Source organism: Entelurus aequoreus, linkage group LG08, assembly GCF_033978785.1.
Source record: "Entelurus aequoreus isolate RoL-2023_Sb linkage group LG08, RoL_Eaeq_v1.1, whole genome shotgun sequence".
Lineage (NCBI taxonomy): Eukaryota > Metazoa > Chordata > Actinopteri > Syngnathiformes > Syngnathidae > Entelurus > Entelurus aequoreus.
The window spans coordinates 67,569,970-67,583,594 of NC_084738.1; the positions used below are offsets into that span (position 1 = coordinate 67,569,970).

Below are 13,625 nucleotides of genomic sequence, written 5' to 3' on the forward strand. Positions count from 1 at the left end.
TATAGCACAGGAACACTGCTGTTTTTAACAACAAACTTCACAAACACTAGTCAAAGATCCTTTATAGTACAGGAACACTGCTGTTTTTAAGAACAAACTTCACAAACGCTAGTCAAAGATCCTTTATAGTACGGGAACACTGCTGTTTTTAACAACAAACTTCACAAACGCTAGTCAAAGATCCTTTATAGCACGGGAACACTGCTGTTTTTAACAACAAACTTTACAAATACTAGTCAAAGATCCTTTATAGCACAGGAACACTGCTGTTTTTAACAACAAACTTCACAAACACTAGTCAAATATCCTTTATAGCACAGGAACACTGCTGTTTTTAAGAACAAACTTCACAAACGCTAGTCAAAGATCCTTTATAGTACGGGAACACTGCTGTTTTTAACAACAAACTTCACAAACGCTAGTCAAAGATCCTTTATAGCACGGGAACACTGCTGTTTTTAACAACAAACTTCACAAACGCTAGTCAAAGATCCTTTATAGTACAGGAACACTGCTGTTTTTAAGAACAAACTTCACAAACACCAGTCAAAGATCCCTTAGAGAACAGGAACACTGCTGTTTTTAACAACAAACTTCACAAACACTAGTCAAAGATCCCTTAGAGAACAGGAACACTGCTGTTTTTAACAACAAACTTCACAAACGCTAGTCAAAGATCCTTTATAGTACAGGAACACTGCTGTTTTTAAGAACAAACTTCACAAACGCTAGTCAAAGATCCTTTATAGCACAGGAATACTGCTGTTTTTAAGAACAAACTTCACAAACGCTAGTCAAAGATCCTTTATAGCACAGGAACACTGCTGTTTTTAACAACAAACTTCACAAACGCTAGTCAAAGATCCTTTATAGCACAGGAACACTGCTGTTTTTAAGAACAAACTTCACAAACACTAGTCAAAGATCCTTTATAGCACGGGAAAACTGCTGTTTTTAACAACAAACTTCACAAACGCTAGTCAAAGATCCTTTATAGCACGGGAGCACTGCTGTTTTTAAGAACAAACTTCACAAATACTAGTCAAAGATCCTTTATAGCACAGGAACACTGCTGTTTTTAACAACAAACTTCACAAACGCTAGTCAAAGATCCTTTATAGCATGGGAACACTGCTGTTTTTGACAACAAACTTCACAAATGCTAGTCAAAGATCCTTTATAGCACAGGAACACTGCTGTTTTTAAGAACAAACTTCACAAACGCTAGTCAAAGATCCTTTATAGCACAGGAACACTGCTGTTTTTAACAACAAACGTCACAAATACTAGTCAAAGATCCTTTATAGCACGGGAACACTGCTGTTTTTAACAACAAACTTCACAAACGCTAGTCAAAGATCCTTTATAGCACAGGAACACTGCTGTTTTTAACAACAAACGTCACAAATACTAGTCAAAGATCCTTTATAGCACGGGAACACTGCTGTTTTTAACAACAAACTTCACAAACGCTAGTCAAAGATCCTTTATAGCACAGGAACACTGCTGTTTTTAAGAACAAACTTCACAAACGCTAGTCAAAGATCCTTTATAGCACAGGAACACTGCTGTTTTTAACAACAAACGTCACAAATACTAGTCAAAGATCCTTTATAGCACGGGAACACTGCTGTTTTTAACAACAAACTTCACAAACGCTAGTCAAAGATCCTTTATAGCACAGGAACACTGCTGTTTTTAACAACAAACGTCACAAATACTAGTCAAAGATCCTTTATAGCACGGGAACACTGCTGTTTTTAACAACAAACTTCACAAACGCTAGTCAAAGATCCTTTATAGCACAGGAACACTGCTGTTTTTAACAACAAACGTCACAAATACTAGTCAAAGATCCTTTATAGCACGGGAACACTGCTGTTTTTAACAACAAACTTCACAAACGCTAGTCAAAGATCCTTTATAGCACAGGAACACTGCTGTTTTTAACAACAAACTTCACAAATACTAGTCAAAGATCCTTTATAGCACAGGAACACTGCTGTTTTTAACAACAAACTTCACAAACGCTAGTCAAAGATCCTTTATAGCACAGGAACACTGCTGTTTTTAACAACAAACTTCACAAACGCTAGTCAAAGATCCTTTATAGTACAGGCACACTGCTGTTTTTAAGAACAAACTTCACAAACGCTAGTCAAAGATCCTTTATAGTACGGGAACACTGCTGTTTTTAACAACAAACTTCACAAACGCTAGTCAAAGATCCTTTATAGCACGGGAACACGCTGTTTTTAAGAACAAACTTCACAAACGCTAGTCAAAGATCCTTTATAGTACGGGAACACTGCTGTTTTTAAGAACAAACTTCACAAATACTAGTCAAAGATCCTGTATAGCACAGGAACACTGCTGTTTTTAAGAACAAACTTCACAAACGCTAGTCAAAGATCCTTTATAGCACAGGAACACTGCTGTTTTTAACAACAAACTTCACAAACGCTAGTCAAAGATCCTTTATAGCACAGGAACACTGCTGTTTTTAAGAACAAACTTCACAAACGCTAGTCAAAGATCCTTTATAGCACAGGAACACTGCTGTTTTTAAGAACAAACTTCACAAACACTAGTCAAAGATCCTTTATAGTACAGGAACACTGCTGTTTTTAAGAACAAACTTCACAAACGCTAGTCAAAGATCCTTTATAGTACGGGAACACTGCTGTTTTTAAGAACAAACTTCACAAACGCTAGTCAAAGATCCTTTATAGTACGGGAACACTGCTGTTTTTAACAACAAACTTCACAAATACTAGTCAAAGATCCTTTATAGCACAGGAACACTGATGTTTTTAACAACAAACTTCACAAACGCTAGTCAAAGATCCTTTATAGCACGGGAACACTGCTGTTTTTAAGAACAAACTTCACAAACGCTAGTCAAAGATCCTTTATAGCACAGGAACACTGCTGTTTTTAAGAACAAACTTCACAAACGCTAGTCAAAGATCCTTTATAGCACAGGAACACTGCTGTTTTTAAGAACAAACTTCACAAACACTAGTCAAAGATCCTTTATAGTACAGGAACACTGCTGTTTTTAAGAACAAACTTCACAAACGCTAGTCAAAGATCCTTTATAGTACGGGAACACTGCTGTTTTTAAGAACAAACTTCACAAACGCTAGTCAAAGATCCTTTATAGTACGGGAACACTGCTGTTTTTAACAACAAACTTCACAAATACTAGTCAAAGATCCTTTATAGCACAGGAACACTGCTGTTTTTAACAACAAACTTCACAAACGCTAGTCAAAGATCCTTTATAGCACGGGAACACTGCTGTTTTTAAGAACAAACTTCACAAACGCTAGTCAAAGATCCTTTATAGCACAGGAACACTGCTGTTTTTAAGAACAAACTTCACAAACGCTAGTCAAAGATCCTTTATAGCACAGGAACACTGCTGTTTTTAAGAACAAACTTCACAAACGCTAGTCAAAGATCCTTTATAGCACAGGAACACTGCTGTTTTTAACAACAAACTTCACAAACGCTAGTCAAAGATCCTTTATAGTACGGGAACACTGCTGTTTTTAACAACAAACTTCACAAATACTAGTCAAAGATCCTTTATAGCACAGGAACACTGCTGTTTTTAACAACAAACTTCACAAACGCTAGTCAAAGATCCTTTATAGTACGGGAACACTGCTGTTTTTAACAACAAACTTCACAAATACTAGTCAAAGATCCTTTATAGCACAGGAACACTGCTGTTTTTAACAACAAACTTCACAAACACTAGTCAAAGATCCTTTATAGTACAGGAACACTGCTGTTTTTAAGAACAAACTTCACAAACGCTAGTCAAAGATCCTTTATAGTACGGGAACACTGCTGTTTTTAACAACAAACTTCACAAACGCTAGTCAAAGATCCTTTATAGCACGGGAACACTGCTGTTTTTAACAACAAACTTTACAAATACTAGTCAAAGATCCTTTATAGCACAGGAACACTGCTGTTTTTAACAACAAACTTCACAAACACTAGTCAAATATCCTTTATAGCACAGGAACTTTGCTGTTTTTAAGAACAAACTTCACAAACGCTAGTCAAAGATCCTTTATAGTACGGGAACACTGCTGTTTTTAACAACAAACTTCACAAACGCTAGTCAAAGATCCTTTATAGCACGGGAACACTGCTGTTTTTAACAACAAACTTTACAAATACTAGTCAAAGATCCTTTATAGCACAGGAACACTGCTGTTTTTAACAACAAACTTCACAAACACTAGTCAAATATCCTTTATAGTACAGGAACACTGCTGTTTTTGACAACAAACTTCACAAACGCTAGTCAAAGATCCTTTATAGCACAGGAACACTGCTGTTTTTAAGAACAAACTTCACAAACGCTAGTCAAAGATCCTCTATAGCACAGGAACACTGCTGTTTTTAAGAACAAACTTCACAAACGCTAGTCAAAGATCCTTTATAGCATGGGAACACTGCTGTTTTTGACAACAAACTTCACAAACGCTAGTCAAAGATCCTTTATAGCACAGGAACACTGCTGTTTTTAAGAACAAACTTCACAAACGCTAGTCAAAGATCCTTTATAGCACAGGAACACTGCTGTTTTTAAGAACAAACTTCACAAACACTAGTCAAAGATCCTTTATAGCACAGGAACACTGCTGTTTTTAAGAACCAACTTCACAAACGCTAGTCAAAGATCCTTTATAGAACATGAGCACTGCTGTTTTTAACAACAAACTTCACAAACACTAGTCAAAGATCCTTTATAGTACAGGAACACTGCTGTTTTTAAGAACAAACTTCACAAACGCTAGTCAAAGATCCTTTATAGAGGAGGAGCACCGCCATTTTTAAGAACAAACTTCACAAACGCTAGTCAAAGATCCTGTATGGAACCAGAGAACTCTGATTTTTTTAGTAACAAACTTCAAAAACACCGGACAAAGATCCACTTTATGACAAGAGCACTCTTTAGAATTTAAGAACAAAGATCAAAAATGCAAGTCAAAGATCATCTATTGAACAGGAGCATTACTGCTGTTTTTAGGAACAAACTTAAAAATGCTAGTCAAAGGTCCTTTCTAGAACAGGAGCACTGCTGTCTTTAAAAACAAACTTTACAAACGCTAGTCAAAGATCCTCTATAGAACAATTGAACTCTAATGTTTTAAGGCACAAACTTCAAAAACACCAGACAAAGATCCTCTATAGGACAAGAGCACTCTGCTGTTTTTAAGGACTGACATAAAAAACAACAGTCAAAGATCATCTATTGAACAAGAGTACTCTTTAGAGTTTAGGAGCACAGATGAAAAATGCGAGTCAAAGATCATCTATTGAATAGGAGCACTACTGCTGTTTTTAGGAACAAACTTAGAAAATGCTAGTCAAAGATTCTCTATTAAACAAGAGCAAAAACAGCAGTCAAAGATCTTGTATAGCACCTACATCAAACATTTTTGTCAAAGATTCTCTATTAAACAAGAGCACCCTGCTGAATTTATGAACAAACTTCCTAAACCCCAATCGAAGATTCTCATTTTTACATTGGCACTTTGCTGTTATTAGTAACAAACTTTAAAAACACCAGCCAAAGATCTTCTACAAAACAAGAGTACTCTTCTGTTTTAAGAAACACACTTCAAAAACAGCAGTCAAAGATCTTCTGCAGAACAAAAGTACTCTGCTGTTTTTAGGAACCAACTTTTAAAACACTCGCAAAATATTATTTCTAACAGGAGAACTGCTGCTGTTTTTAGGAACAAACTTCATCAACTTCAGTCAAGGATCACGGATTGAACAGTAGTGCCCTGCTGTTTTTAGGAACAAAGATCCTGGTGTCCTATGATGATCACTCGTAGGGCAGATTCTGAGTGAGAAGTTCCTTCTCATCTTGATATCACAACGAGTGTCAAAGTCTGAGGACGCCTTCAGCTTCATCTACTTGACATGTGTGTCTATTGTTTGTCACCTACTTGACATGTGTTTATTGTTTGTCACCTACTTGACATGTGTGTCTATTGTTTGTCACCTACTTGACATGTGTTTATTGTTTGTCACCTACTTGACATGTGTGTCTATTGTTTGTCATCTACTTGACATTTGTTTATTGTTTGTCACCTAGTTGACATGTGTGTCTATTGTTTGTCACCTACTTGACATGTGTTTATTGTTTGTCACCTACTTGACATGTGTGTCTATTGTTTGTCACCTACTTGACATGTGTGTCTATTGTTTGTCACCTACTTGACATGTGTTTATTGTTTGTCACCTACTTGACATGTGTGTCTATTGTTTGTCACCTACTTGACATGTGTGTCTATTGTTTGTCATCTACTTGACATTTGTTTATTGTTTGTCACCTAGTTGACATGTGTGTCTATTGTTTGTCACCTACTTGACATGTGTTTATTGTTTGTCACCTACATGACATGTGTGTCTATTATTTGTCACCTACTTGACATGTGTGTCTATTGTTTGTCACCTAGTTGACATGTGTGTGTATTGTTTGTCACCTACATGACATGTGTGTCTATTATTTGTCACCTACTTGACATGTGTGTCTATTGTTTGTCACCTAGTTGACATGTGTGTGTATTGTTTGTCACCTACATGACATGTGTGTCTATTATTTGTCACCTACTTGACATGTGTGTCTATTGTTTGTCACCTAGTTGACATGTGTGTGTATTGTTTGTCACCTACATGACATGTGTGTCTATTATTTGTCACCTACATGACATGTGTGTCTATTATTTGTCACCTACTTGACATGTGTGTCTATTGTTTGTCAGCTAGTTGACATGTGTGTGTATTGTCTGTCAGCTAGTTGACATGTGTGTGTATTGTTTGTCACCTACATGACATGTGTGTCTATTATTTGTCACCTACTTGACATGTGTGTCTATTGTTTGTCAGCTAGTTGACATGTGTGTGTATTGTCTGTCAGCTAGTTGACATGTGTGTGTATTGTTTGTCACCTACATGACATGTGTGTCTATTATTTGTCACCTACTTGACATGTGTGTCTATTGTTTGTCAGCTAGTTGACATGTGTGTGTATTGTCTGTCAGCTAGTTGACATGTGTGTGTATTGTTTGTCACCTAGTTGACATGTGTGTGTATTGTTTGTCATCTACTTGACATTTGTGTGTATTGTTTGTCACTTAGTTGACATGTGTGTGTATTGTTTGTCACCTAGTTGACAAGTGTGTGTATTGTTTGTCAGCCATGCAGGAGGAGGCCCTGAAGCTGGTGCTGTTGTCTCTGGAGGACGGCTCTGCGTTGTCCAGGAAGGTTCTGGTTCTGTTTGTGGTCCAGAAGCTGGAAGGTCGCTTCCCTCAGGCGTCCAAGACCAGCGTGGGCCACCTGGTGCAGCTGCTCTACAGGGCCTCCTGCTTCAAGGTACCTCCAGCCAAGTACTATACACCTACTAGTACTAGTACTAGTACTAGTACTACTACTAGTACTAGTACTAGTAGTATTTTCATAGCTGCAGGGGCAGCCTTCTTCTTCTTCTATATTTTTAGTATCAGACATCAAAAACTTTAGGCATAGATCCTCTAAAGAACAGGAGTACGTCGCTGTTTTTAGGACCCGACTTTAAAAACATTAATCAAAGATCTTCTATTGAACCAAGGTACTTTGCTGTTTTGATCAAAAACTCCAGTCAAAAATATTCTATTGAACAGGAGCACTATGCTGTGTTTAAGAACCAACTTCAAAAACACTAGTCAAAGATCATCTATTGAACAGATGCACTATGCTGTTCTTTGTAACCAACTTCAGAAACACTAGTCAAAGATCTTCTATAGAACAGGAGTACTATGCTGTTTTTAGGAACCAACTTCAAAACCATTTGTCAAAGATCTTCTATTGAAAAGATGCACCATGCTGTTTTTAGTAACCAATTAAAAAAACACCAGTCAAAGATCTACTATTGAACAGAAGCACGATGCTGTTTTTTTGTAACCAACTTCAAAAACACTAGTCAAAGATCTTCTATAGAACAGGAGCACTATGCTGTGTTTAAGAACCAACTTCAAAAACACTAGTCAAAGATCTTCTATTAAACAGAAGCACAATGCTGTATTTTGTTACCAACTTCTAAAATGTAGTCAAAGATCTTCTATTGAACAGATGCACTATGCTGGTTTTGTAACCAATTCAAAAACACTAGTCAAAGACCATCTATAAAACAAGAGCACTGTGCTCTTTTTAGGAACCAACTTAAAGAACAGTAGTCAAATATATTCTATAAGACAGGAGTACTATGCTCTTTTTTGTCACCAACTTCAATAACACTAGTCAAAGATCTTCTATTAAACAGGAGCACTATGCTGTTGGGTGACAAACTTCAAAAACACTTGTCAAAGATCTTCTATTAAACAGGAGCACTATGCTGTTTAGTGACCAACTTCAAAAACACTTGTCAAAGATCTTCTATTAAACAGGAGCACTATGCTGTTGGGTGACAAACTTCAAAAACACTTGTCAAAGATCTTCTATTAAACAGGAGCACTATGCTGTTTAGTGACCAACTTCAAAAACACTTGTCAAAGATCTTCTATTAAACAGGAGCACTATGCTGTTTAGTGACAAACTTCAAAAACACTTGTCAAAGATCTTCTATTAAACAGGAGCACTATGCTGTTTAGTGACAAACTTCAAAAACACTTGTCAAAGATCTTCTATTAAACAGGAGCACTATGCTGTTTAGTGACAAACTTCAATAACACTAGTCAAAGATCTTCTATTAAACAGGAGAACTATGCTGTTTAGTGACAAACTTCAAAAACACCTGTCAAAGATCTTCTATTAAACAGGAGCACTATGCTGTTTAGTGACAAACTTCAAAAACACTTGTCAAAGATCTTCTATTAAACAGGAGCACTATGCTGTTTGGTGACAAACTTCAAAAACACTTGTCAAAGATCTTCTATTAAGCAGGAGCACTATGCTCTTTTTTTGTCACCAACTTCAATAACACTAGTCAGAGATCTTCTTTTAAACAGGAGCACTATGCTGTTTAGTGACAAACATCAAAAACACTTGTCAAAGATCTTCTATTAAACAGGAGCACTATGCTGTTTGGTGACAAACTTCAAAAACACTTGTCAAAGATCTTCTATTAAACAGGAACACTATTCTGTTTGGTGACAAACTTCAAAAACACTTGTCAAAGATCTTCTATTAAACAGGAGCACTATGCTGTTTAGTGACAAACTTCAAAAACACTTGTCAAAGATCTTCTATTAAACAGGAGCACTATGCTGTTTGGTGACAAACTTCAAAAACACTTGTCAAAGATCTTCTATTAAACAGGAACACTATGCTGTTTAGTGACAAACTTCAAAAACACTTGTCAAAGATCTTCTATCAAACAGGAATACTCTGCTGTTTTAGGAACCCACTTCAAAAACCCTAGTCAAAGATCATGTATTGGACAGGATCACTACTGCAGGAAGGGGTGATGTAGCAAAAGAGCAAAGAACAAAGTGCTGACCTGGGCAGATTGACAACATGGCGTCCTGTGATGATTCTCGTAGGGCAGATTCTGACAACAAAAGGACAAAGATCCTTTTGTCTGATCTCAAACTGAGTTGACGAGTCTGAGGACGCCTCACCTTTTATATTTATGTTTATATTTACCCATTCGCTAGGCCTGATGGGTAATATATGCAAGACATTCTCCATACTTGGTTGGGCACGTTTGACGCACAATGGGGGTATGGATAGAAAACGGATGGATGGATGGAGATTGATTACCAAACTCGGGAACCAGGGAGGTAAACAAGGTAGGTATGGTTCACACACTCTTAATATTCAATGTTTTATCGTTTATACTTCATATTGTAAAGGCGGACAATCCTATCCGGCTTGCTCTTATTGTCGGACAATCTTATTCGTCCGACGCGTATATATTCGGGTGACGGGCAATCTTATCTGACTGAAAACAAGTCTGGACACACCCCCGGTCCCGACAACTTGTTTCTGCTGAAGAGACCATGGACCTAAATGGCCCAATGGACCTTTACATCCACATGGATGGCTCAACGCAAAATGGAAGAACTGGTATGATTGTTCAACCGGGACCTTTAGCAACTCATTTCACTCTAAAAAAATCTACCCGGACCACCGCCATTTCTTGGCCACACCAGCGCAACCATTGGTCCTCGAGATCTATTATCAATGATTGCAAATCCTTGGTCCAAACCCTTGGCAACCCCAGTAACAATCAATCAAAGTTTATTTATATAGCCCTTCATCACAAGTGTCTCAAAGCCACAACAACATCCTGGGCTCAAGTCCCACATCAAGGCAAGATACAACTCAACCCAATGGGAACAAGGAGAAACCTTGGAAGGGACTGCAGATGTGGAGATCCTCCCCTGGGCGACCGGTGAAATGTAGTTAATAGTGTGAGAGTCCCGTCCACAGTGGGTCCAGCAGGGGATCCTCTTGCATAGAGACACGTCGGGGCGCAGAGACGTCACCGACTGATGCATAAAGGGTGCTCACCCCGGGTCCCGACTTCATGTGGAAGTCCAGTCCATTGGGAGACCAGCACGGGATCATCTTGAATGGAGATAAGTCAGCAGCGCAGAGACATCACCAACCGATGCAAAGAGGAGTGGTCCACCTTTGGTCCCGACTTCGAACTGCTTGCGCCTCATCCATGGAGGCTGATCCGTGGTCACCTGACAACATTTCCACGCAGGAGAGGGGGGCAGAGCAGAAAAGAGACAGCAGATCAACTGCTCTAAAAAGGGGTCTATTCAAAGGCTAGAGTATACAAATGAGTTTTAAGATTCAACTTAAATGCTTCACCCCTCCATCCTCTTAATCCAATCATCCCTTGCAGCCTCCCCACCTTCAAAACGGCTGCCAGTCACCTGGGCCCAGCTGGCAATGATCTTGCAGATTGGCTCGTCTCTACCGCAGACCGACAGCCAACCGGACAGCTCTACCATCTGCAGGAACTGCCTCGCCCCTCCTTCCACCCACCCTGGCCTTCTAACCCTCTTACGGCACAAATACAACCCCGGGGAGGAGTCCACATTGCAAAAGAAAGATCCCACCGACCTTATTTGAAAGATGCCACCGACCTTATTTGTTTCCGGTCCGGCCACCGGCCAGCTCTCAGATGAACAGTGTGAAGACGATCGATGTCGACTCTGCGGTGAGGAGGAAGATCATCCTCCACCCACCCTGGCCTTCTAACCCTCTTACGGCACAAATCCAACCCCGGGGAGGAGTCCACATTGCAAAAGAAAGATTCCACCGGTCCGGCCACCGGCCAGCTCTCAGATGAACAGTGTGAAGACGATCGATGTCGACTCTGCGGTGAGGAGGAAGATCATCTCTGGCTCCGCTGACAGATCGGTACTATCAACAACTGGAGAACTCGGCCGACTCCCTAAAAGCTTCTGAGGATCATCCCCAGGCGCCTCGGGTGACTCAGCAACAGCAACCGGCAGAGGCGCTGTTGACCATCCCAAGGACTCCGCTGTCCAAACAAGCGCAGCATTGACGTCAGCTATCAGAATCAGAAGTACTTTATTAATCCCCGAGGACTATGGTATACAATGTGACGTAGCATTCAGTTTGTAAAAGCGTTACAGTAAATATCGCCCCTCCTTCCACCCACCCTGGCCTTCTAACCCTCTTACGGCACAAATCCAACCCCGGGGAGGAGTCCACATTGCAAAAGAAAGATTCCACCGGTCCGGCCACCGGCCAGCTCTCAGATGAACAGTGTGAAGACGATCAATGTCGACTCTGCGGTGAGGAGGAAGATCATCTCTGGCTCCGCTGACAGATCGGTACTATCAACAACTGGAGAACTCGGCCGACTCCCTAAAAGCTTCTGAGGATCATCCCCAGGCGCCTCGGGTGACTCAGCAACAGCAACCGGCAGAGGCGCTGTTGACCATCCCAAGGACTCCGCTGTCCAAACAAGCGCAGCATTGACGTCAGCTATCAGAATCAGAAGTACTTTATTAATCCCCGAGGACTATGGTATACAATGTGATGTAGCATTCAGTTTGTAAACGCGTTACAGTAAATATTTAGTTAAAAGAACACGTTCCTTCACAGCAGTTCATAGTACATTTGTTGAAGTCAAAACAACGACTCTCATTTTTGAAGTTGACCAGTGTCTAATCAATTGTAAAACACTACCTTTTCCAACCAACTGCCAGCTAACGCTAGCCGCTAATGCTAGTGGCTAATGCTAGCCGCTAATGCTAGCATGTCAGGGCTATGAGTCGGCACTTACGTTTTGAGGACGGCTGTCTCTCAGGTGACCAAACGGGACGAGGACTCGTCGCTCATGCAGCTGAAGGAGGAGTTCCGTGCGTACGAGGCTCTGCGCCGAGAGCACGACGCCCAGATCGTCCACATCGCCATGGAGGCCGGCCTCCGCATTTCTCCGGAGCAGTGGTCCTCTCTACTCTACGGGGACCTGGTCCACAAGTCCCACATGCAGTCCATCATCGACAAGGTCTGCTTTGCACTTCTTTACACTCCAAACATCGGGACGAGTTTCGTGGTTCTCTAAAGGCAACTCCCGCGCTTCCTCGTGTAGCTGCAGTCTCCCGAGTCCTTTGCGAAGAGCGTCCAAGAGCTGACCATCGTCCTGCAGAGGACAGGAGACCCTGCAAACCTGACCAGCCTGAGACCTCACCTGGAACTGCTGGCCAACGTGGACCACAATCCTGGTGCGTACTTAGTTTAACGGCACTAATAGAGTCAGGGCTTACTTAGAAATCACCAGTCAAAGATCCTCTATGCAGCAGGACAGCTCTGCTGTTTTTCAGGACCCGCTGCATAGAAAGGTAGTCAAAGATCCTCTGTGTAATAGGACCACTCTGCTTTTTTTAAAGGATCTTTTTTTTAAATTCTCACCAAAGATCCAGCGAAGCTCTTGTGTTTTTAAGAAACTACAGCAAAAACAGTAGTAAAAGATCATTTTTATGATTTAAGTGCCCTGCTGTTTTTGAGGAGCTGGTCGGAAAATGTTAGTCAAAGATCCTCTGTGTGACAGGACCTCTCTGCTGTTTTTTTAGAAACTACAACAAAAACGGTAGTAAAAAAATAATTTTTATGATTTAAGTGCCCTGCTATTTTGAGGTCCTGGTCAGAAAATGTTAGTCAAAGATCCTCGGAAAATGTTAGTCCAAGATCCTTGGAAAATGTTAGTCAAAGATCCTCTGTGTGACAGGACCTCTCTGCTGTTTTTTTAGAAACTACAACAAAAACGGTAGTAAAATATCCTTTTTATGATTCAAGTGCCCTGCTGTTCTTGAGGACCTGGTTGGAAAATGTTAGTCAAAGATCCTCTATGTGATCTATGTGACCTCTGTGCTGTTTATTAGAAACTACAGAAAAAAACGGTAGTGAAAGAGCCTTTACATGACAGAAGTGCGCTGCTGTTTTTGAGCACCTGCTACAAACAAATGGTAGTCAAAGATTGTCTGTGTGACAGGACTACCATGCAGGATAAAAAACACTAGTCTACTTAACAGTCAGGCTCTGCTTTTTTTAAGAACCTACAGCAAAAAACGGTAATGAAAGACCCGTTACATGACAGAAGTGTTCTGCTGTTTTTAACT

General features: G+C 40.2%; 1 protein-coding gene across 5 annotated transcripts in view; it reads left to right on the forward strand.

Annotated features, from left to right (window-relative positions):
• Nucleotides 1-13,625, forward strand: part of rc3h2 (ring finger and CCCH-type domains 2) — an 89,627-nt gene that overhangs the window by 36,403 nt on the left and 39,599 nt on the right. For all 5 annotated transcript variants that reach the window (XM_062057144.1, XM_062057145.1, XM_062057148.1 and 2 more), the window contains 3 exons: nt 7,238-7,413; nt 12,314-12,514; nt 12,599-12,731. In XM_062057144.1, the coding sequence (XP_061913128.1) occupies nt 7,238-7,413; nt 12,314-12,514; nt 12,599-12,731 (510 nt within the window). The remainder of the gene's footprint in view (nt 1-7,237; nt 7,414-12,313; nt 12,515-12,598; nt 12,732-13,625) is intronic.